Source organism: Gopherus flavomarginatus, chromosome 18 (assembly GCF_025201925.1).
Source record: "Gopherus flavomarginatus isolate rGopFla2 chromosome 18, rGopFla2.mat.asm, whole genome shotgun sequence".
NCBI classification, from domain to species: domain Eukaryota; kingdom Metazoa; phylum Chordata; order Testudines; family Testudinidae; genus Gopherus; species Gopherus flavomarginatus.
This window is the reverse complement of record NC_066634.1, coordinates 628,543-651,614: the sequence shown is the minus strand read 5'-3', so window position 1 is coordinate 651,614 and position 23,072 is coordinate 628,543. Positions and strand designations below refer to the sequence as shown.

The window sequence follows — 23,072 nt, the reverse complement described above, 5'->3', positions numbered from 1 at the left end:
CACCCTGCTGCTCCCTGCCCAGGCGCCCCCCCACTGGGGGCTGCTCCCTTATTTATTGGGCCCCCGGCCCCCCCTTGAATAAATCGTGTCTGGCCCAGCTGCTGTGTCCGTCCCTCTGTCTGGGCTCTGGGACTCCTTTCTCTGGCGGAGGGACCTGGGAGGGAAACGAAGCTGCTACTTAATTCTGTGGCGGAGGGAGACGCGCTCGGGGCGGGGCCCTCGCGCAGGATGGGAACTCATTTATCTGGCGGAAGGATCTGCGGCAGGGGGCTCGCTTCACCGTGGAGCCGGGCTCAGCTTTGTCCGGCGGAGGGATACGGCGCTTTGGTTGGGATGTCGGCTCTGTTCCGGGGCGGAGGGTTCCGACCTGTGGCGGTGAACAGCCCTGACCGGGCCTTGCCCGCCGGTGGGGGGCGGGGCGTGTCGAGTGCCTGTGCCGGAACTCGTTTCCAGGCGGAGGGATAGGGTGCGGGTGGCGCTGCGACCCTGCCTGGCTCCGCGCGGGTCGGGGGAGGGGCGGGCGGCTCCGGACCTGCCGCCATGGACGAGGCCTACGACGTGATCGTGCTGGGCACCGGACTGAGCGTGAGTCGGGGGGGCCCTGCGGGGCCCTGCGGCCCCGCAATGCAACCGCTCCTTGCACCCTGGGGTACAGGACCCCCATTGCAACCCCCCCTTACACCGGGGGGGCAGGACCCCCCCATTGCAACCGCCCTTGCACGCGGGGTACAGGACCCCCCATTGCAACCCCCCCTTGGACCCTGGGGTACAGGACCCCCCATTGCAACCCCCCCTTGGACCCTGGGGTACAGGACCTCCCATTGCAACCCCCCCTTACACCTGGGGGGCAGGACCCCCCCATTGCAACCGCCCCATTGCAACCCCCCCTTGCACGCGGGGTACAGGACCCCCATTGCAACCCCCCTTGAACCCTGGGTACAGGACCCCATTGCAACCCCCCCCTTACACCCGGGGGGCAGGACCCCCCCCATTGCAACCGCCCCATTGCAACCCCCCCTTGCACCCTGGGGTGGAGGACCCCCCCTTACAATTGCCCCATTGCAACCCCCCCTTGCACACGGGGGGCAGGACCCCCATTGCAACCCCCCCTTACACCCGGGGGGCAGGACCCCCCCATTGCAACCGCCCCATTGCAACCCCCCCCTTGCACGCGGGGGGCAGGACCCCCATTGCAACCCCCCCTTGCACCCTGGGGTGGAGGACCCCTCCTTGCAACTCCCCCATTGCAACCCCCCTTGCACCATGGGGTGCAGGACCCCCCCTTGCAACCTCCTTATTGCAACCCCCCCTTGCACCCGTGGGACAGGACCCCCATTGCAACCCCCGTATTGCAACCCTGCCATTGCAACCCCCCCTTGCACCCTGGGTTACAGGACCCCCCCTTGCAACCCCCGTATTGCAACCCCCCCTTGCACCCTGGGGGGCAGGACCCCCATTGCAAACCCCCTTGCAACCCCCCTTACACCCCAGGGTGCGGGACCGCCCTGCGGCCCCCCAATGCAACCCCCCCATTGGAACCCCCTTCCACTCCAAAATAGGGGACTCCCAGTCCAACCCCCCCATTGCACCCTGGGGTATGAGACCTCCCTGTGGCCCCTCAATACACCCCCTTGCACCCCAGGGTGTGGGACCCCCCTGCAGCCCACCAATGCAAGCCCCCCTTGCACCCCAGGGTGCAGGACCCCCATTGCAACACCCCCTTGCACCCGGGGGGCAGGACCCCATTGCAACCCTTCCTTGCAACCTGGGTTGCGGGACCACCTTGCGGCCCCCCATTGCAACCCTCCCTTGCACCCCGGGGTGTGGGACTACCCTGTAGCCCCTCAATGCAACCCCCCATTGCAACCCCCTTCTACCCTGGGGTGCAGGACCCCCCTGCAGCCCCCAATGCACCCCCCTTCCACCCCGGGGTGCAGGGGACTCCCAATGCAACCCCCCATTACACCCCGGGTATGGGACCCCTCGCGACCCCCCAATGCACCCCCTTGCACCCCGGGGTGTGGGGGACCCCCAGTGCAACCTCCCATTGCACCACAGCGTGCAGTACCCCCTGCAGCCCCTCAATGCAACCCCCCCTTGCACCCTGGGGTTTGGGATCCCCCTGCAGCCCACCAATGCAACCCCGCCTTGCACCCCGGGATGCGGGACCACCATTGCAACCCCCCATTGGATCCTGGGGTGCGGGACCCCCCTGCAGCCCCCTAATGCAACCCCCATATTGCACCCCGGGATGTCAGACCGCCCTGCAACCCCCCATTGCACCCTGGGGTGTGGGGCCCCCCTGCGGCCCCCCGATGCATCCCCTCATTGCACCCTGGGGTGTGGGACTCCCATTGCAACCCCCCATTGCACCTTGGGATGCTGGACTCCCCTGCGGCCTCCCGATGCAACCCCCCAATGTGCCCCCCTTGCACCCCAGGGTGTGGGACCCCCCCTGTGGCCCCCCAGTGCACCCCCAATGCACCCCAGGGTGCAGGGGACCCCCAATGCACCCTCCCTTTCACCCTGGGGTGAGGGGCCCCCCCAATGCAACCCACCAGTGCACACACCCCTTGCACCCCAGGGTGTGGGACCCCCCTGTGGCCCACCACTGCAAGCCCCCATTGCACCCTGCGGTGTGGGACCCCCTTGCGGCCCCCCCAGTGCAACCCCCCATTGCACCCCGGGATGCGGGACCCCTCTGCGGCCCCCCAATGCAACCTCCCCTTCACCCTGGGGAGTAGGACCCCCCCTGCAGCCACCCTATTGTACCCCCCCAATGCAGCCCCCCACTGAACCTCCTGTGTGCCCTGTACATCCCCCTTGGCAGCTCTGGCACAGCCCCCCATTGCAGTCCCTAATGTACCCCACTGCAGCTCCCCTGCTGCACCCATCTCCAGGCACCCTGCTAGACCCCCCCCATTGCAACCTCTGCTCCCCCCCGTGGCTCCCTCCTCCCTCCCTCCAGTGTCCCTCAGCCCCCCACGGTAGTACCTCCCTGTCCCCCTTTGCGTCTCCTCCTTATGCTCCCCTAGGCACCCCAGCCGAGGCACCCCACTAGATTCTTATCAGAACCTCCCCCATTGTGCTCCCTGCTCCGTGCACCCCCCCTTCTCCCTCCCTAACCCATCACCGATCCTTCAGCCCCCACCTGTCCCCCAGTGCACCCTGACCCCCAACACCCTGCAAATGGGGTACTCCCTCCATTTATCCCCACACTGCATCTTTGCCAAGGGAGGGGTGGGAAGTGACCCACCCCAGCTCCCCCTGCGTCAGCCCTTCCAGGATCACAGAGCCCCCACCTTCCCTGCAGTGCACAGTAGGGTGCAGCCCCCCCCCCCCATGTGCTGGCCCCTTGCACCGGCCAACGGGGCCATGAAGTCTCCCCTTACCACCCCCACCCAGGTCTTGGCAGCTGGAGGCCTCTTCCCTTTGCACCCCAAAGCTGCTTCCTCGACAGTCACTAACCCCCCCCCCCCCCCGCGCACCCGCTACAGCTGGGCTGTCCCACTCCTGCCATTGCACCCCAACTGTAACCCTTGTCCCCCTCCAACATCCCAGCTCCTGCCGCTGCATCAACTCCCTCCAGCCCCACACAGCCTCCTGCCCCCTAGAGGGAAAGGCCCAGAGCCCCATTCCCTGCTCCCCCCCACCGCCCCGGCCAGGTGGGGGTCCCCGGCGGCTCTGGCACTGACCCCTCCCCTGCCCCCCAGGAATGCATCCTGTCGGGGATCATGTCGGTGAACGGGAAGAAGGTTCTGCACATGGACCGGAACCCCTACTATGGCGGGGAGAGCTCCTCCATCACCCCCCTGGAGGAGGTGAGGGGCTGGGCCTTGGGGTGATGGGGGGGCAGAGGGGAGTGGGTCTCAGGGGGGCTGATTTGGGGGGATGGGCCCCAGCGGAAGAGGGTTTGATGGGGGACTGGTTCAAGATGGGGTCTATTTTGGGGGGGCATGGGGGCTTTGAGGTGGGGGCTGGTTTGGGGGTGCAGGGGACTCATCAGGAAGGAGCCTGGGGGAGAGTTCCCCAGGGGGAGGATGTGGGGGGCAGGCGGCTGGGACAGGTGGCTCTAACTCTCTCCCTCCCCTCCCTCCCAGCTGTATAAACGCTTCGGGCTCCCCGAGGGGCCCCCTGAGTCCATGGGGCGCGGCCGGGACTGGAACGTCGACCTGATCCCCAAATTCCTCATGGCCAACGGTAAGGGGGGGCTAGGGGAGCGGGGGCCTCGGATGGGAGGGGAGTTGGGGTTCTGGGGAGCTCGTGCGGGGCCGGGGGAGGGGTGAGGTGTCGCTCTACCCCCCCCTCACCGTGGTCCCCCTGCCTCCAGGCCAGCTGGTGAAGATGCTGCTGTACACGGAGGTGACTCGGTACCTGGACTTCAAGGTGGTGGAGGGGAGCTTCGTCTACAGGGGGGGGCAGGTACACAAGGTGCCCTCCACCGAGACCGAGGCCCTGGCGTCCAGTGAGTGACCCCCCACTACCCCCCCAAGGGGCCCCTCCCCGCAAGGGAACCCCCCCACTGCTCTGGGGACCCCCTTCTGTCCATCCCTCCAGGACTGGGCTGAGTTAGTGCCCCCTTGCAAGGGGATCCTGCTCTCTGACCCCCCCGTGGCCCCATCCACCAGGAGAGGAGTGAGCCCCCCCTCCCCCCCGCAGATCTCATGGGAACGTTCGAGAAGCGCCAGTTCTGGAAGTTCCTCGTCTTCGTGGCCAATTTTGACGAGAACGAGCCCCAGACGCTGGAGGGGGTCGACCCCCATGGGACCCCCATGCGGGACGTGTACGAGCACTTCGAGCTGGGGCAGGACGTGATGGACTTCACGGGCCACGCGCTGGCCCTGCACCGCACCGACGAGTGAGTCGTGCTCCGGAGCCACTCCTGGGGGGCCATGCCCAGCCCCCCCCGCGTGACGGACCTGCAGCGAGTCCCAGGGCAGGGGGATGCCCCCCTCGCCCTGGCTCTAAAGCTCCGCCCGGCGCTTTGACCCCCAGCGGGTCCCCAGGGGTTGCCCCAAACGTCCACGCAAGGGGCGTGGCCATTGTCTCCTGGGGGGCCCAGCCCTTGCCAGTCGGGCACCTCTGGGTCTCTGCAAAGATCAACCCCCCCACCCCGCCTAGTTAGCCATGCAGCTTGTGGGGAAACTGAGGCAATCGCACTGTTCATATGAATATGAAACCTCTTGCCCTGCCCCAGACTCCCCCCACCCCCCAGCTCTGCTGGTGCCCCTCACTCCCGACCCGCAGCCCCAGCCCTGGGCCCCCTCAGCTCGTCTCTCCCCACAGTTACCTGGACCAGCCCTGCCTAGAGACCATTAACCGAATCAAACTGTACAGCGCGTCACTCGCTCGCTATGGGAAGAGCCCCTACCTCTACCCGCTCTATGGGCTGGGGGAGCTGCCCCAGGGGTTCGCCAGGTGAGTTGGGGGGCAGAGAGCTCGGGGGCGTCGGGCGGGACATGGGGGGGGCAGAGAGCTTGGGGGGCGTCGGGCGGGACCCGATGGGTGGCGTGGTGGGGGCAGAGAGCTCGGGGGGTGTCGGGCGGGACCCAGTGGGGGGCGTGGGGGGGGCAGAGAGCTCGGGGGGCGTCGGGCGGGATCCGATGGGTGGCGTGGTGGGGGCAGAGAGCTCGGGGGGCGTCGGGCGGGACCCGGTGGGGGGCATGGGGGGGCAGAGAGCTCGGGGGGCGTCGGGCTGGACCCGATGGGGGGCGTGGGGGGGGCAGAGAGCTCGGGGGCGTCGGGTGGGACCCGATGGGGGGCGTGGGGGGGGCAGATAGCTCGGGGGGCGTCGAGCGGGACCCGATGGGGGGTGTGGGGGGGGCAGAGAGCTCGGGGGTGTTTGGCAGGACCTGGTGGGGGGGCAGAGAGCTCGGGGGGCGTCGAGCGGGACCCGATGGGGGGTGTGGGGGGGGCAGAGAGCTCGGGGGGCGTCGAGCGGGACCCGATGGGGGGCGTGGGGGGGGGCAGAGAGCTCGGGAGGCGTCGTGCGGGACCCGATGGGGGGCGTGGGGGGGGGGCAGAGAGCTCGAGGGGCGTCTGGCGGGACCCGATGGGGGTTGTGGGGGGGCAGAGAGCTCGGGGGGCGTCTGGCGGGACCCGATGGTTGTGGGGGAGGCAGAGAGTTTGGGGGGGTGCCGGGCGGGACCCGATGGGGGTTGTGTGGGGGCAGAGAGCTCGGGGGGCGTCTGGCGGGACCCGATGAGGGGGGCATGGAGGGGGCAGAGAGTTCGGGGGCATACCGGGCAGGACCCGGTGGGGGCGTGGGGGGAGGCACAGAGCTCGGGGGGCCTCTGGCGGGACCTGGTGGGGGCGTGGGGGGGGCAGAGAGCTCGGGGGGCGTCTGGCAGGACCCAGTGGGGGCGTGGGGGGAGGCAGAGAGCTCGAGGGGCGTCTGGCGGGACCTGGTGGGGGCGTGGGGGGGGCAGAGAGCTCGGGGGGCGCCTGGCGGGACCCGATGGGGGGGCATGGAGGGGGCAGAGAGTTCAGGGGCATACCGGGCAGGACCCGATGGGGGGGTGTGGGGGGGCAGAGAGCTCGGGGGGCGTCTGGCGGGACCTGGTGCGGGTGTGGGGGGGGCAGAGAGCTCGGGTGGTGCCTGGCGGGACCCGGTGGGGGGGCATGGAGGGGGCAGAGAGTTCGGGGGGCGTCGGGCGGGACCCAGTGGGGGGGTGTGGGGGGGGCAGAGAGCTCGGGGGGCGTCTGGCGGGACCCGATGGGGGGGTGTGGGGGGGCAGAGAGCTCGGGGGCGTCTGGCAGGACCCAGTGGGGGCGTGGGGGGAGGCAGAGAGCTCGAGGGGCGTCTGGCGGGACCTGGTGCGGGTGTGGGGGGGGCAGAGAGCTCGGGGGGCGCCTGGCGGGACCCAATGGGGGGGCATGGAGGGGGCAGAGAGTTCGGGGGCATACCGGGCAGGACCCGATGGGGGGGTGTGGGGGGGCAGAGAGCTCGGGGGGCGTCGGGCGGGACCCATTGGGGGGCGGCACCTGGTCTCCAAGGTCTCTGCCCCCCAGGCTCAGCGCGATTTATGGAGGCACCTACATGCTGAACAAGCCCGTGGACGAGATTGTCATGGAGAACGGGCGGGTCGTGGGGGTCAGATCGGAGGGGGAGGTGAGTGGGAGGGGCAGGGGGGAGACACCCCCGGCCCAACACAAACACTGATTTTGGGGGGTTCCCCACTAGGTCCCCCGTTAAATCTGAAGGGGGACTTGTGGTCTCCATCAGTGTCCCCTGCCTGGGATACCGGGGGCCTGGCTTGCCCCATAGGGGCTGGGTTTGGGGCGCCTCTTCCCTGGGGATGGGGGCTCAAGCCCAACCCCCAGTGGCTGCCCCCAGTTCTCCTCCCTGGGGGGAGGGGTTGCCTGTCCCCTCCTGGCCCGGTTCCTGGCTCTGCTTTGGGGAACCCCTTGGGGGGGGATCGCTATACCCGGGGTGGAGGGGGAGCTGGGCTGGGGGTTCCCAGCTCTCTCTCGGCCCAGGCCTGGGGCGGGGGCTGAATTCCTGTCCCCCCAGGTGGCGCGGTGCAAACAGCTGATCTGCGACCCCAGCTACGTGCCCGAGCGAGTTCGCGGGGCCGGCCGCGTCGTCCGTGTCATCTGCATCCTGAGCCACCCGATCCGTGGGACCAGCGAGGCCGGCTCCTGCCAGATCATCCTGCCCCAGAACCAGCTGGGCCGCAAGTCGGGTCAGCGCCGGGGGGCGGGGTCTGTCCCTGGGAGCCCCCCCCGCGGCATCACATGGGGCAGAGCGGGGGGGGGGGGGTTGGTTGGGTCTGTCCTTGGGAGCCCCCCACCCCGTGTGGCACCACACGGGGCAGAGCTGGGGGGGCAGGGCTGGGTCTGTCCCTGGGAGCCTCCTACCCCCTGTGGCATCACATGGGGCAGAGCGGGGGGGGGGGGGGTTGGTTGGGTCTGTCCCTGGGAGCCCCCCACCCCGTGTGGCACCACACGGGGCAGAGCTGGTGGGGGGGGGTTTGGGTCTGTCCCTGGGAGCCTCCTACCCCCTGTGGCATCACATGGGGCAGAGCTGGGGGGGCAGGGTTGGGTCTGTCCCTGGGAGTCTCCCACCCCCTGTGACATCACATGGGGCAGAGCCGGGGGGGGGTTGGGTCTGTCCCTGGGAGCCTCCCACCCCCTGAAGCATCACGCGGGGCAGAGCTGGGACGGGCGGGCTGAGCCACAGGGGTGGGACACAGTGCTGGCGGGGGGGCCCGGTCAGCACACTGAGGGCCCCACAGGTGTGTACATGTGACTCGGTAACAGCGGGGATGTCGCCTGACTGCATTTCCTCATCTCCCTGGTCCCTCGTTAACTGGGCAGCCTCTGGGGGAAACTGAGGCACACCCACGATTTCTACGAAGCCTCACCACCCGTTCCCTCCCCCACACACACCCCAGATATCTACGTCTGTCTGGTTTCCTGGGCCCACAACGTGGCTGCGCCCAGGAAGTTCATTGCCATTGTCAGCACCACGGTGGAGACGTCGGAGCCGGAGCGGGAGGTGGAGCCGGCACTGCAGCTTCTGGAGCCCATCGACCAGAAGTGAGGCCAGGGGGATAGGGAACCGGATGAAGGGCTGGGAATTGGCGGGGGAATAGGGGAAGGAGGGAATTCGGGAGCCTGGAACCTCTGGGGTTCTGACGGGGTCCCTGGGGTGCAGCCCCCCAAACCCACACCCTGGGCCAGCCAGGAAAGGTGTCTGTGGGCATCTCCCAGCCCCTGTCACGGCCCTGTGCAGGCCCACGGGACGATAACGCCCAGGAGACCTGGACTCGCCCCACGCCGCCCCACGGCTTTGTACCAAACACACGATTGGTGATTGAGGAGGGCCCAGGGTGCTCCCTGAGGTGCAGAGCCCCCAGGCGGGGGATAGGGAAATTCGGCTTTGCGAGGTGAGCTGGAAAGTGGGGGAGGGAGGAGCTGGGGGGGGGATGAGCTGTGACTCCCCCTCTCCCCTCTTTCCCGGCAGGTTTGTGGCCATCAGTGACTTGTACGAGCCCATGGATGATGGCACAGAAAGCCAGGTGAGTGCCCCTGCAGGGAATTCCCGTCCCCTCCCCCTCCCTTGTGGGATGTCCCATCTCCCTCCCCCCTTGCTAGGAGCTGTTGGGGGGGGGCAGCAGGGGAGAGTGGCAAAATTTGCAGATGATACAAAACTCCGACGGCGAAGAGCTACAAGGGGATCTCACAAAACTGGAAAGAATCCTGTGGCACCTTATAGACTAACAGAGGTTTTGGAGCATGAGCTTTCGTGGGTGAATACCCACTTCCTCAGATGCATGTAATGGAAATATCCAGGGGCAGGTATATATATGTGTGCTAGCAAGCAAGCTAGAGATAACGAGGTCAGTTCAATCAGGGAGGATGAGGCCCTGTTCTAGCAGTTGAGGTGTGAAAACCAAGAGAGGAGAAACTGGTTCTGTAATTGGCAAGCCATTCACAGTCTATGTTCAATCCTGAGCTGATGGTGTCAAATTTGCAGATGAACTGAAGCTCAGCAGTTTCTCTTTGAAGTCTGGTCCTGAAGTTTTTTTGCTGCAGGATGGCCACCTTAAGGTCTGCTATAGTGTGGCCAGGGAGGTTGAAGTGCTCTCCTACAGGTTTTTGTATATTGCCATTCCTAATGTCTGATTTGTGTCCATTTATCCTTTTCCGTAGAGACTGTCCAGTTTGGCCGATGTACATAGCAGAGGGGCATTGCTGGCATATGATGGCGTATATTACATTGGTGGATGTGCAGGTGAATGAACCAGTGATGGTGTGGCTGATCTGGTTAGGTCCTGTGATGGTGTCGCTGGTGTAGATATGTGGGCAGAGCTGGCATCGAGGTTTGTTGCATGGATTGGTTCCTGAGCTAGAGTTATTATGGTGTGGTGTGCAGTTACTGGTGAGAATATGTTTCAGGTTGGCAGGTTGTCTGTGGGCAAGGATTGGCCTGCCACCCAAGGCCTGTGAAAGTGTGGGATCATTGTCCAGGATGGGTTGTAGATCCTTGATGATGCGTTGGAGGGGTTTTAGCTGGGGGCTGTATGTGATGGCCAGTGGAGTCCTGTTGGTTTCTCTCTTGGGTTTGTCTTGCAGTAGGAGGCTTCTGGGTACACGTCTGGCTCTGTTGATCTGTGTCCTTATTTCCTCGTGTGGGTATTGTAGTTTTGAGAATGCTTGGTGGAGATTTTGTAGGTGTTGGTCTCTGTCTGAGGGGTCAGAGCAGATGCGGTTGTACCTCAGTGCTTGGCTGTAGACAATGGATCGTGTGATGTGCCCGGGATGGAAGCTGGAGGCATGAAGGTAGGCATAGCGGTCGGTGGGTTTTCGATATAGGGTGGTGTTAATGTGACCATCACTTATTTGCACCGTGGTGTCAAGAAAGTGGACCTCCCGTGTAGATTGATCCAGGCTGAGGTTGATGGTGGGGTGGAAGCTGTTGAAATCATGGTGGAATTTTTCCAGAGTCTCCTTCCCATGGGTCCAGATGATGAAGATGTCATCAATGTAGCGTAGATAGAGAAGGGGTGTGAGTGGACGAGAGCTGAGGAAGCGTTGTTCCAGGTCGGCCATGAAGATATTGGCATATTGTGGGGCCATGCGGGTGCCCATAGCAGTGCCACTGATCTGGAGATATATATTGTCATCAAATTTGAAATAGTTGTGTGTAAGTATAAAGGCACAGAGCTCAGCAGCCAGTTGTGCTGTGGCATCATCAGGGATAGTGTTCCTGACAGCTTGTATTCCATCTGTGTGTGGGATGTTTGTGTAGAGAGCCTCTACATCCATGGTGGCTAGGATGGTGTTTTCTGGGAGGTCACCAATGCATTGTAGTTTCCTCAGGAAATCAGTGGTGTCACGGAGATAGCTGGGAGTGCTGGTGGCATAGGGTCTGAGCAGAGAGTCCACATATCCAGACAGTCCTTCAGTGAGAGTGCCAATGCCCGAGATGATGGGGCGTCCAGGATTTCCGGGTTTGTGATCTTGGGTAGTAGATAGAATAACCCTGGTCGGGGCTCTAGGGGTATGTTGATTTGTTCCAGTGTTAGTGTAGGGAGTGTCCTGAGTAGATGTTGCAGTTTCTTAGTGTATTCCTCAGTGGGATCTGAGGGAAGTGGCCTGTAGAATACAATACCCGCACGAGGAAATAAGGACACAGATCAACAGAGCCAGACGTGTACCCAGAAGCCTCCTACTGCAAGACAAACCCAAGAGAGAAACCAACAGGACTCCACTGGCCATCACATACAGCCCCCAGCTAAAACCCCTCCAACGCATCATCAAGGATCTACAACCCATCCTGGACAATGATCCCACACTTTCACAGGCCTTGGGTGGCAGGCCAGTCCTCGCCCACACACAACCTGCCAACCTGAAACATATTCTCACCAGTAACTGCACACCGCACCATAATAACTCTAGCTCAGGAACCAATCCATGCAACAAACCTCGATGCCAGCTCTGCCCACATATCTACACCAGCGACACCATCACAGGACCTAACCAGATCAGCCACACCATCACTGGTTCATTCACCTGCACATCCACCAATGTAATATACGCCATCATATGCCAGCAATGCCCCTCTGCTATGTACGTCGGCCAAACTGGACAGTCTCTACGGAAAAGGATAAATGGACACAAATCAGACATTAGGAATGGCAATATACAAAAACCTGTAGGAGAGCACTTCAACCTCCCTGGCCACACTATAGCAGACCTTAAGGTGGCCATCCTGCAGCAAAAAAACTTCAGGAGCAGACTTCAAAGAGAAACTGCTGAGCTTCAGTTCATCTGCAAATTTGACACCATCAGCTCAGGATTGAACAAAGACTATGAATGGCTTGCCAATTACAGAACCAGTTTCTCCTCTCTTGGTTTTCACACCTCAACTGCTAGAACAGGGCCTCATCCTCCCTGATTGAACTGACCTCGTTATCTCTAGCTTGCTTGCTAGCACACATATATATACCTGCCCCTGGATATTTCCATTACATGCATCTGAGGAAGTGGGTATTCACCCACGAAAGCTCATGCTCCAAAACCTCTGTTAGTCTATAAGGTGCCACAGGATTCTTTGCTGCTTTTACAGATCCAGACTAACACGGCTACCCTCTGATACTTCACAAAACTGGGTGATTGGGCAACAAAATGGCAGATGAAATTCAATGTTGGTAAATGCAAAGTGATGCACGTTGGAAAACACCATGCCAATTATACATATAAAATGGTGGGGGCTAAATTAGCTTTACTGGAGGGGGTCACGGTGGAGAGTTCTCTGAACACGTCCACTCAATGTGCAGCAGCAGCCAAAAAAGTGAACAGAGTGTTGGGAATGATTAGGAGAGGGAGAGACAATAGGACAGAAGGTATCATGTTGCCTCTGTCTAAATCCCTGGTCCACCCACACCTTGATACTGCAGGCAGACGTGGTCACCCCATCTCAGAAAAGAGATACTGGCATTGGAAAGGTTCAGAAAAGGGCATCCAAAATGGTTCGGGGTCTGGAATGGCTTCCGTATAAGGAGATTAATAAACCTGGGACTCTTCAGATGGGAAAAGGGGGGAGTAAGGGGGGATATGACAGAGGTCTATAAAATCAGGACTGTGTGGAGAAAGTAAATAAGTGTTGTTTACTACCTCTCCTAACACAGGAACTAGGGGTCACCAAATGACATGAATAGGCAGCAGGTTTAACACAAACACAAGGAAGTATTTTTCGCAATGCACAGCCAACCTGTGGAACTCCCTGCCAGGGGACGTTGTGAAGGCCAAGACCGAAACAGGTTCAAAATGGACCTAGCTAAGTTCATGGAGGACAGGCCCATCAGTGGCTATTAGCCAGGGCACGCAGGGATGGTGTCCCGAGCCTGTGTGCGCCAGGAGCTGGGAATGGGTCACTTGGTGATTCCCTGTTGGGTTCACTCCCTCTGGGGCACCTGGCATTGGCCGCTGTCAGCAGACAGGACACTGGACTGGACGGACCCTGGGTTTGACCCAACCTGGTGGTTGTCATGCTGCACTGGGGTGTCCCATGGGCTGGGGGTATCATGGAGCTGATGGCAGGGGGAGCAGGGAAGGGAGCGAGTGCAAACTCATCACCACCCCAGGCGACACCATGTTCATCTCCTCTCCCCCACCCCAGATTTTCTGCTCCCGGTCGTATGACGCCACCACCCACTTCGAGACGACCTGTGACGACATCAAGGACATTTACCGGCGCATGGTCGGCGCCGCCTTCGACTTTGAGAGCATGAAACGGCACCAGAGCCACGTCTTCGGGGAGGATGAGCAGTGACACCCCCCCTCCCCCTGGCCCAGCTGTGACTCTTCCCCCCATCCTCTGGGACCAACCCCCCCTACACACACGCACCAATCCAGTACCTCCCAAAGTACCAGGAACAGCTGTGACCCATCACCCCCAAATCCCCCCACCCCACAGCTGCTGCCCCAAGCAGGGACCAAGCCTGGCACTACCCCAACCCCAACCCCCCCCCCCCGGGGGAAGCTCTGTAGGGCATTTCTAAGGCCTGGGAGACTTCCCCCCCACATCGGGGAGGGGCGGGGGAGATGGGTGGGGGGTCACCCCACTCCCCCAAAGCTGGTCAGTTTCCCCTGTCCCATGTCCGCCCCCCACATTAGCCATGTAGGGGGGCAGGTTTGTGTATGTCATGGGGGGGCAGTTCTCCCCCCCAGCACCTGCTGCTCACTGTAATTTATTTTAAGTTATTAATACTGGATCAGGGCCAAGAGGGGGAGAAGAGCTGGGGGGGTACTGCAGCCCCTGTTTGGGAGGGGGCTCTGGCTGGGGTGTGCCCCCCTGGACCCCATGCTGTCACTGTTTAACAATGTCCCCCTCTCCCCCCGCTCAATTGTGTCCAGGCAATAAAGTTACTTTAGTCAACCATGCTCCTGCCTCCTGGGGGGGATGGCTGATACCTGGCATGTTGAGGGGGGGGTGTATTTGGGTTGAGGGGGTGATGCTGGCACGTGGGGGGAATGGCTGATACTCAGCACATGGGGGGTACCTGGCATGTGAGGGGGGTGTGTATCTGGGTCGGAGAGGCGTAGCACAAGGGGAGAATGGCTGATACCTGGCATGTGGGGGGGGGGGGTATCTGGGTTGGGGGGGTGATGGCACATGGGGGTTACCTGGCACGTGGTGGGGGTGTATCTGGGTTGGGGGGGTGATGCTGGCACATGGGGGCAATGGCTGATACTTTTCACGTGGTGGGGGTGTATCTGGGTTGGGGGGGTGATGCTGGCACATGGGGGCAATGGCTGATACCTGGCATGTGGGGGGTATCTGGGTTGGGGGGGTGATGCTGGCACATGGGGGGAATGGCTGATACCTGGCACGTGGGGGGGGTATCTGGGTTGAGGGGGTGATGCTGGCACATGGGAGGAATGGCTGACACCTGGCACGTGGGGGGGGGGTATCTGGGTTGGGGGGGTGATGCTGGCACATGGGAGGAATGGCTGATACCTGGCACGTGGGGGGGGGGTGTAGCACATGGGGGGAATGGCTGATACCTGGCACGTGGGGGAGGGTGTATCTGGGTTGGGGGAGTGATGCTGGCACATGAGGGGAATGGCTGATACCTGGCACGTGGGGGGGAGTGTATGTGGGTTGGAGGGGTGATGCTGGCACATGGGGGGATACCTGGGTCAGGGGGGTGATGTGGCACATGGGGGGGTACCTGGCACGTGAGGGGGGGTGTATCTGGGTCGGAGGGGCTTAGCACATGGGGAGAATGGCTGATACCTGGCATCGGGTGGGGGTCCTGGCTCAGGAGGGCGATGCTGGTACATGGCGGGGGGCTGATATCTGGCACAGGGTGGACAGTAACCTACGGGGGAGCAACTGGAGGGGGGGCAGGACCCACAGCCCCATTACTCTCCGCCAGGTTGCTGGGGCGGCAGGGGCACTTCAATCCATTCTGAAGCACTTAGAGGAGAGGAAAGTGATCAGGAATAGTCAGCATGGATTCACCAAGGACAAGTGCTTGACTAACCTAACTGCCTTCTATGAGGAGATAACTGGGTCTGTGGGTGAGGGGAAAGCAGTGGATGTGTTATTCCTTGACTTTAGCAAAGCTTTTGATATGGTCTCTCACAGTATTGCCGGCGAGTTAAAGAAGTCTGGGCTGGATGAATGGGCTATAAGGTGGATAGAAAGCTGGCTAGATCATCGGGCTCAGCGGGCAGTGATGAACGGCTCCATGTCCAGTTGGCAACCGGTATCAAGCGGAGAGCCCCAAGGGTCGGTCCTGGGCCTGGGTTTGTTCAACATCTTCATTAATGATCTGGAGGATGGTGTGGGCTGCACCCTCAGCAAGTTCACAGATGACACTAAGATGGGGGGAGAGGTAGATATGCTGGAGGGTAGGGGTAGGGTCTAGAGGGACCTAGACAAATTAGAAGACTGGGCCAAAAGAAACCTGACGAGGTTCAACAAGGACAAGTGCAGAGTCCTGCACTTAGGATGGAAGAATCCCCTGCACCGCTACAGGCTGGGGACCGAGTGGCTATGCAGCAGATCTGCAGAAAAGGACCTGGGGGTTACAGTGGACGAGAAGCTGGATATGAGTCAGCAGTGTGCCCTTGTTGCCAAGAAGGCTTAGGCATTTTGGGCTGTATAAGTAGGGGCATTGCCAGCAGATCGAGGGACGTGATCATTCCCCTCTATTCAGCATTGGTGAGGCCTCATCTGGAGACTGTGTCCAGTTTTGGACCCCACACTACAAGGATGTGGACAAATTGGAAAGAGTCCAGTGGAGGGCAACAAACATGATGAGGGGGCTGGAGCACATGGCTTCTGAGGAGAGGCTGAGGGAACCGGGATTGTTTAAGTCTGCGGAAGAGAAGAACGAGGGGGGATTTGATAGCTGCTTTCAACTACCTGAAGGGGGGTTCCAAAGAGGATGGAGCTCGGCTGTTCTCAGCGGTGGCAGATGACAGAACAAGGAGCAATGGTCTCAAGTTGCAGTGGGGGAGGGTCTAGGCTGGCTCAGGAGGGGGGTTCTAGACTCACTCAGGGAGGGTCTGGGCTGGCTTACAAGGGGGGGTCTAAGCTGGCTCCTGGGGGGGGGCTCTAGGGTGGCTCAGGTGGGGGGAGGGGTTCTAGACTCAGGGAGGGTCTAGGCTGGCTCAGGAGGGGGGTTCTAGACTCACTCAGGGAGGGTCTGGGCTGGCTTATAAGGGGGGGTCTAAGCTGGCTCCTGGGGGGGGGCTCTAGGGTGGCTCAGGTGGGGGGAGGGGTTCTAGACTCAGGGAGGGGCTGGGCTGGCTCCTGGGGAGGGGTTCTAGGCTGGCTCAGAAGGGGGGTTCTAGACTCGGGGGGTTCTAGGCTCGCTCACGGGGGGGCTAGGTGAGAGTAGTGACCCCCTCCAGCCCTGATTTTCTGTCTGAAAGGGGCGGAGCCTGGCGGAGCCCCGCCCCCGCCTTGCGGTGACCGCTCGCTCCCGGCAGCCTCTGCGGCTCGCTCCGGCCCCGCACGCATTCATTTGCATAACGGGGCGGGGCGAGGCAGCGGCTGCGTCGCGTCACTCGGCGGACGGCGCGTGTGGGTGACGTCACGTCAGCTGGTTGCTGCGGAGCGTCTGCGGGTTCGACTGCGAACGTCGCTGGGACCCCCACGTGACCCCCAGCGCCCAGGACCCCCGTCGGGCCCCGCGTCACCCGCTAGGGCTTCCCCGACCCCCCAGCTCCTGGAACCCCCCGGGACCCGCCCAGCGCCCGGAACCCCCCCCAGCTCTGCTCCCGGGACCCCCCCCAGCTCCTGGAACCCCCGGGACCCCCCCAGCTCTGCTCCCAGGACCCCCCAGCTCCACCCCGGGACCCCCCGAACTCCCCCCCCAGGAGACCCCCCTGAACTCTGCTCCCAGGACCCCCCAGCTCTGCCCCCCAGCTCCACCCCCCGGACGCCCCCCAGCGCCTGGGACCCCCAGTGACCCCCCTGCCTTGCTCCCCATATCCAGGGCCCAGCCAGGCAGAGGGCCCCTGACTCCCCTGAGATCCCCTGCACTGACCCTTCCTAGGGTCCCCCCCAGCCCCCGACCATGGCGCAGTACAAGGGGGCGGCCAGCGAGGCCGGTCGGGCCCTGCAGCTGATGAAGAAGCGGGAGCGGCAGCGGGAGCACATGGAGCAGATGAGGCAGCGCATCGCGGAGGTGGGGGTCTCGGGGTTGCTGGGGGCGGCAGCATGCAGAGCTACCGGGGCAGTGCTGAGGCGGGGGGGGGGGGGGACAGATCCTCTGGGGGGCTGCAGCTGGGGGCAGGACGGGGGAAATGCAGAGTCCTGGGGGAGGAGGCAGGACAGGTTGGGCAGAGCGGCCCCTCAGTTCCTCACGCCCAAGTCCCCCGGCAGGAGAACATCATGAAGTCGAACATCGATAAGAAGTTCTCAGCTCATTACGACGCAGTGGAAGCAGAACTGAAATCCAGCACCGTGGGTGAGTGTGGGCAGGGGGCCCAGGAGTCTGGGCTCCTCTCCCCTGCCCTCAAAAAAAAACTAGATCCTCCCTCCCCTCCCGGAGCTGGGGGAGAACTCAGGAGTCCTGGCTCCCAGCCCCCCCTGCTCTAATCCACCAGCCCCCAGTCCCCTCCCGGAGCCGGGGGAGAACCCAGGAGTCCTGGCTCCCAGCCCCCCCTGCTCTAATCCACCAGCCCCCAGTCCCCTCCCAGAGCCGGGAGAGAACCCAGGAGTCCTGGCTCCCAGCCCCCCCTGCTCTAACCCACCAGCCCCCACTCCCCTCCCAGAGCCGGGAGAGAACCCAGGAGTCCTGGCTCCCAGCCCCCCCTGCTCTAACCCACCAGCCCCCACTCCCCTCCCAGAGCCGGGAGAGAACCCAGGAGTCCTGGCTCCCAGCCCCCCCTGCTCTCACCCAGCAGCCCCCACTCCCCTCCCAGACCTGGGGGAGAACCCAGGAGTCCTGGCTCCCAGCCCCCCCTGCTCTCACCCACCAGCCCCCACTCCCCTCCCAGAGCTGGGGGAGAACCCAGAACTCCTGGCTCCCAGCGCCTCTTGCTCCAGCCACTAGTTCCTGCTCCCTTTCCGGTGCTGGGAGAGAACCCAGGCGTCCTGACACACCCCTCTTCCCCAGGTCTGGTGACCCTGAATGACATGAAGGCCAAGCAGGAGGCGCTGGTGAAGGAGCGGGAGAAGCAGCTGGCCAAGAAGGAGCAGTCCAAGGAGCTGCAGCTGTGAGTGGGGTTTGGGGGTGTCTCTGACTGCCGGGCTCCCCTGGGGAGGGGATCTGCAGGGGGTATCATTGTGTGTCGTCTTAGATGGAGGGGGCCCTTTTTAGGGGGTATTTCCTGGGGACGTGGCTCCTCAGGCTTCTGCTCCTCTCTCCAAGGTGGGGTCCCCATGTCTGGGGGCCCTGTTGGGGGGCTGATCCCTCTGTGTGTGGGGCACTGACCCCTGTCATTGGATGCTGATCCCCCACACACACACACACACACACACACTGGGTGCTATCCCACCACCCTGCCGAGTGTGACCCCCCCTCCCCCCCCCCGGTGGGGCCTGCCCTCCACAGGAAGCTGGAACGGCTGCGGGAGCGGGAGCGTAAGCAGGAGCAGAAACGGAAGATCTCCAGCCTGTCCTTCACCTTGGACGAGGAGGAGGATGAGGAGGAGGATGAAGAGCAGCTGGAGGAGGAAGAGCCGGAGCTGGAGAAAGAGGGTGAGTGGGGGAGCTGGCGGAGGAGCCCAGGGTGGGGTGGGGAGGCTGGGCTGTAGGGGAGCTGTGGGGCCAGGCTGGTGGTGGGATGTGTATTGGGGGGGGCGGGGATGTTGCCCGTGAGGGAGCTGGGGGGCGGGGGTGCCCTTGGGCAGGGGCCAGTCAATAGTAGGGGCAGTGTGGGGCTGGGGAAGCCTGGGAGTGGGTCCATGCGGGGACTGGATGGAGGGTGTCTCTCATTCCCATTCTTCCCACAGAGCTGCCCCCCAAGAAGCGCAAACTGGGGAAGAATCCAGATGTGGACACCAGCTTCCTGCCGGATCGGGACCGCGAGGTACACGCCCCCTTCCCTCCCCCCCAGCCGGGATCATGGGGTACTGCCCTGCCCCCTCTCAGACTGCGAGGTACGGCCCCCTCCCTGCCCCCAGCTGGGACCATGAGGTGAACATCATAGACTGATCTCTATCCCCCTGCCCTGCCCTGCCCTCCCCTCCCCTCCCCTCCCCTCCCGCAGCCGGGATTGCAAGGAAGGGCCCTCCCCCCAAGCCGGGACCCCAGGTAACCCGGGAGTCAGGCCCTCCCCGACTCAGCTGTGTGTGTGTGTCGTGTTTCCCCCCCCCCCCCACCCACAGGAGGAGGAGAACCGCCTGCGTGAGGAGCTGCGCCAGGAGTGGGAGGCCAAGCAGGAGAAGATCAAGAGTACGTGGCCTGGGGAACTGCCTGCCACTGGGTCCTGGGGGGGATGCCAGCAGCTGGGCTTGGTGGGGAGATGGGATGGGAGTTGGAGCCATTAGTGGGTTCGAGGGGGGAGGATTCCAGCTGTCAGGGGGTATTGGGGAGGGAGGTTGTAGCCAAAGGGGTTGGACAGGATCTGGGGGGGTGTCCCCTTCCCCCATTGACCCATGCCTGCCTCCCGTCCCTGCCAGGTGAGGAGATTGAAATCACCTTCAGCTACTGGGATGGCTCCGGCCACCGGCGCACGGTCAAGGTGAGTGTGTGGGGGTGGAGGAGGCTCGGGGGTGGGGGGAGCGACGGCCCAGCCTGACGGTCCCCTCTCCCCAGATGAAGAAGGGAAACACCATACAGCAGTTCCTGCAGAAAGCCCTCGAGATCCTGCGGAAGGACTTCAGCGAACTCAGGTGGGGGCCGGGGCCAGGGCCAGGGCCAGGGCCGGGGGTGCATACTGGGGAGGTGGGGGCCAGGGCCGGGGGTGCATACTGGGGAGGTGGGTTGAGGCTGGCCTTGGGGGCAGGGACGTGGCAAAGGAGCTGGGGATGGGGGCGGGGGCGGGGTCTCTCTCCCCCCCATTCTAAGAACTGCCCCCTCCCCCCCAGGTCAGCAGGGGTGGAGCAGCTCATGTACATCAAGGAGGATCTGATCATCCCCCACGTAAGTGGCTGGCGTGGGCTCCCAGCATCCCCCGCTCATGTCCCACCCCCACCCCAGTATCCCAGCATCCCCCACTCCCCGTCCCAGGAGCTGTGCAGTGGCCATGACACCAAGGGTCAGTCTCTCTCCCAGCTCAATGGAGCCTGCTCAGCTCTGGTGCCTCCCGGGTCCACCCTTGGCATGGTCAGCTCCCTGCAGTGGGTGGGGGGTTAAAAAAGGGGGGACCCCGGGGAGCCTGTTCCTCTCCCCTCCCAGCTGGAGTGTGGCAGATGGGGTTATTAGCTTGTTAGCACAGAAATGGGGAGGGGAGAGGAGAGGAGGGAAATCCAGGGCTCCCCCTCCTGAGCCCCAAACCAGGAGACTGACATTTCCCCCCCACCCCCACCCCATTGCAGGGGCCAGGCTCCGGAGTGTTGGCTGGCACAGCTGGTCCGTCAGTGTCACGCCTGCCGGGGGGGGGGGGGGTGGTCACTGTGCTGAGTAACACTTGGGGAAACTGAGGCACACACAGAGTAGTGAGAGCAAACATGCAAGGGATGTGGAATTTTAATTTTTCCCCTCCCCCTCTGCCAGCATCACAGCTTCTACGACTTCATCGTGACTAAAGCAAGAGGCAAAAGTGGTGAGTGACACCCCCTCCCCCATGGCCTCCAACCTCACTCCTGGCGGGGCGGGTCTAGTCACATTTGGCCAGAACTAACCTCCCCCCAACTCCCCAGGGCCGCTCTTCAACTTTGATGTTCATGAGGACGTGAGACTCCTGAGTGATGCCACAGTGGAGAAGGATGAGGTGAGTGTGTGTCCCTGCGAGGGACCAGGCCCTGTGTCCTCAGTGCTGTGGGGGAGGGCTGGCCCCACTGAGCTCTCTCTCCCCCCAGTCCCATGCTGGAAAGGTCGTCCTGCGCAGCTGGTACGAGAAGAACAAGCACATCTTCCCGGCCAGCCGCTGGGAGCCCTACGACCCTGAGAAGAAGTGGGACAAGTACACAGTGAGTGGGGGAACTGCTGAGTGTGGGTTAGTGCCTGGCGAAGATGGGAGGAAGCGGCGGCTCCAGCTCCAGCTCCAGCAGTGCTGCCTGCTCCCCTCATAATTCTCTCTCTGTCTTCCCAGATCCGATGAGAGATGGATTCCTGCCTGTGGAGCACCCGATGGTCATCAAATCTCCCCTCCTCCCCACAAATCTCTCAGCCTGCTGGTGAAATAAACTCTCCTCTGCTCACCCTGTCTGTGATTGTCTTGTGTTGGGGGGAATGTTTGAGCCCATTGTGATGCGTTTGGGAAGTAAACAAAGTGAGAGGGGATATGCTTGTGGACCAAAGAATTGATCCAAGGAGGAATAGTGGAGTAGAAATGTCTGTACACTAATGCAAGGAGCCTAGGTAACACAAGATGGAGGAACTGGAGCAGGAAGTGAAACCGGATATTATAGGGATAACAGAAACCTGGTGGAATAGTAGTCATGACTGGAGTACAGGTACTGAAGGCTATGTGCTGTTTAGAAAAGACAGGAAGAAAGGCAAAGGTGGTGGAGTAGCCTTGTACATCAACGATGAGATTAACTGTAATGAAATAAGAAGCGATGGAATGGATAAGACAGAGTCTGTCTGGGTAAAAAAGCAACTAGAGCTTCCCCTGAGATAGTGCTTGGAGTGTGCTACAGACCGCTGGGATCTGACTGGGATATGGATATGAAGTACCTATGAGAGGGGATGCCATTTATAGATTTGGTTTTCGTGAGCAGTGAGGACCTCGTAGAAGAAATGGTGGTAGGGGATAACCTTGGTTTGAGTGATCATGAGCTGATTCAGTTCAAACTAGATGGAAGTGGAAGGATAAACAAATGTAGATCTCAGATTATGGTTTTCGATTTCTCGAAAACCATAGGCAGGAGTTGTAGGCCAACCTGGATGAGCAAGCAACTCAGAGAGGGGATTAGGAGAAAGCAGCTTGGTGAGGTCAGAACATGTAGGGATAAAGTGAGGAAGGCTAAAAGCCACATTGAACTGGACCTTGCTAAGGGAATCAAAACCAATAGTAAAAGGTTCTGGAATGGAGGTTAAGGACAACCTAGGCATTTAAAGGAACTGGCACGTGAAAGAATGTGCTAATAAAGTTTGTGGAGGACAGGTGCAAGGTCATGCACTTAGGGATTAATAAATAATAGCAGGATGACTATGAGCCGCCAATTGCAGTTCTGGTGTCCCATGTTCAAGAACGATGAACTCAAGGTCCAGAGACATGCTACTAGGATGATCCGAGGAATGGAAGAGGGAAGTAGTGGGGGCAAAAGACTTTTATGATAGGATAGTTTAATTTGGGCAATTGATCTTGGATTATGATTCTAGGTAGGGGGTTGCACCTCCATATGTATGTCAGAAGTGATGTGTAGTTGTCATAGCATTTTTTTTTTTAAATCTGCTTTCATCCATTTGGCTTCAATTTTCCCCTGCCTTGAATAATTTGGGTTCTTAAAACAAGGAGAAATAAAGCATTTCCCTTCTCTTCCACAAAGAGGCAAACAGAGATTAATATATTTTTTTTTTAAAAGAATTATCTCTGTAACTATTACAGGGTTTTATAGCTTACAGACCAGACACCAAAAAGAGACCCCCCCCCCCCCGTACCCAGATCCACACATGCAAATAGAGTAAAACAATTAAAGAGCCTCTAGTAATGTCTGGTCTTCTCTGAGTGGGTCTGAGAGAAGCCCAAAGAACTCAAACCCAAGCTTCCCTCCACCTGAATTTAAAAGTATCTTGTCTTCTGGTCAGAATCTGATGATTAAGTGATGGGGAGAAAGTGGATAAGGAAAAGGTATTATGGGAATAAGTAAATAAAAGGGACCTTTGCTCTGACCTGGTATGTCATCATGGAGCCATTGATCACTACTCGCCCTTGCTGAAGCCAGGCTGTGATCACTTGCCTGTGCCCTGCAGTAAAACCTGATTTCCTGTCACACCCCATTGCAATTCCTGCGGGCGCCCCCCCATGCACAGGGCCATTTGCCTAGGC

General features: G+C 61.4%; 2 protein-coding genes across 5 annotated transcripts; both read left to right on the top strand.

Annotated features, from left to right (window-relative positions):
- The first annotated feature begins 441 nt into the window (after positions 1-441).
- Positions 442-13,285, top strand: LOC127036994 (rab GDP dissociation inhibitor alpha-like). Its single transcript, XM_050928294.1, has 11 exons — positions 442-585; positions 3,714-3,821; positions 4,101-4,200; positions 4,331-4,465; positions 4,660-4,858; positions 5,287-5,418; positions 7,012-7,111; positions 7,514-7,685; positions 8,397-8,541; positions 8,969-9,023; positions 13,130-13,285. Exons 1-11 carry the CDS (start codon positions 541-543, stop codon positions 13,280-13,282), a joined length of 1,344 nt encoding a protein of 447 aa, XP_050784251.1. The 5' UTR covers positions 442-540; the 3' UTR covers positions 13,283-13,285.
- Positions 13,286-16,523: 3,238 nt separating this feature from the next.
- LOC127036996 (protein FAM50A) lies at positions 16,524-21,279 on the top strand. Of its 4 annotated transcripts, XM_050928296.1 has the most exons (14): positions 16,524-16,592; positions 16,965-17,156; positions 17,354-17,438; positions 18,090-18,189; positions 18,528-18,673; positions 18,928-19,004; positions 19,303-19,369; positions 19,597-19,658; positions 19,733-19,809; positions 20,005-20,059; positions 20,633-20,681; positions 20,779-20,849; positions 20,938-21,068; positions 21,099-21,279. In XM_050928296.1, exons 2-14 carry the CDS (start codon positions 17,046-17,048, stop codon positions 21,148-21,150), a joined length of 1,083 nt encoding a protein of 360 aa, XP_050784253.1. In that variant the 5' UTR covers positions 16,524-16,592; positions 16,965-17,045; the 3' UTR covers positions 21,151-21,279. The 4 variants fall into 4 exon arrangements, with proteins under 4 accessions (XP_050784253.1, XP_050784254.1, XP_050784255.1 ...); XM_050928297.1 differs by lacking the exon at positions 16,524-16,592 and having other exon boundaries at positions 16,861-17,156; positions 20,938-21,078; positions 21,115-21,279; XM_050928298.1 differs by lacking the exon at positions 16,524-16,592 and having other exon boundaries at positions 16,862-17,156; positions 20,938-21,048; positions 21,171-21,279.
- Positions 21,280-23,072: the final 1,793 nt, after the last annotated feature.

Bases quoted from the DNA above. Each gene is read 5' to 3' on its own strand.
- LOC127036994 (XM_050928294.1), top strand. From the start codon at position 541: ATGGACGAGGCCTACGACGTGATCGTGCTGGGCACCGGACTGAGC. The intron at 4,859-5,286 runs GTGAGTCGTGCT...CTCTCCCCACAG, and splicing joins GCCCTGCACCGCACCGACGA to TTACCTGGACCAGCCCTGCC. The intron at 7,686-8,396 runs GTCAGCGCCGGG...CACACACCCCAG, and splicing joins CCAGCTGGGCCGCAAGTCGG to ATATCTACGTCTGTCTGGTT.
- LOC127036996 (XM_050928296.1), top strand. From the start codon at position 17,046: ATGGCGCAGTACAAGGGGGCGGCCAGCGAGGCCGGTCGGGCCCTGCAG. The intron at 19,810-20,004 runs GTGGGGGCCGGG...CCTCCCCCCCAG, and splicing joins AAGGACTTCAGCGAACTCAG to GTCAGCAGGGGTGGAGCAGC. The intron at 20,060-20,632 runs GTAAGTGGCTGG...CCCCTCTGCCAG, and splicing joins AGGATCTGATCATCCCCCAC to CATCACAGCTTCTACGACTT.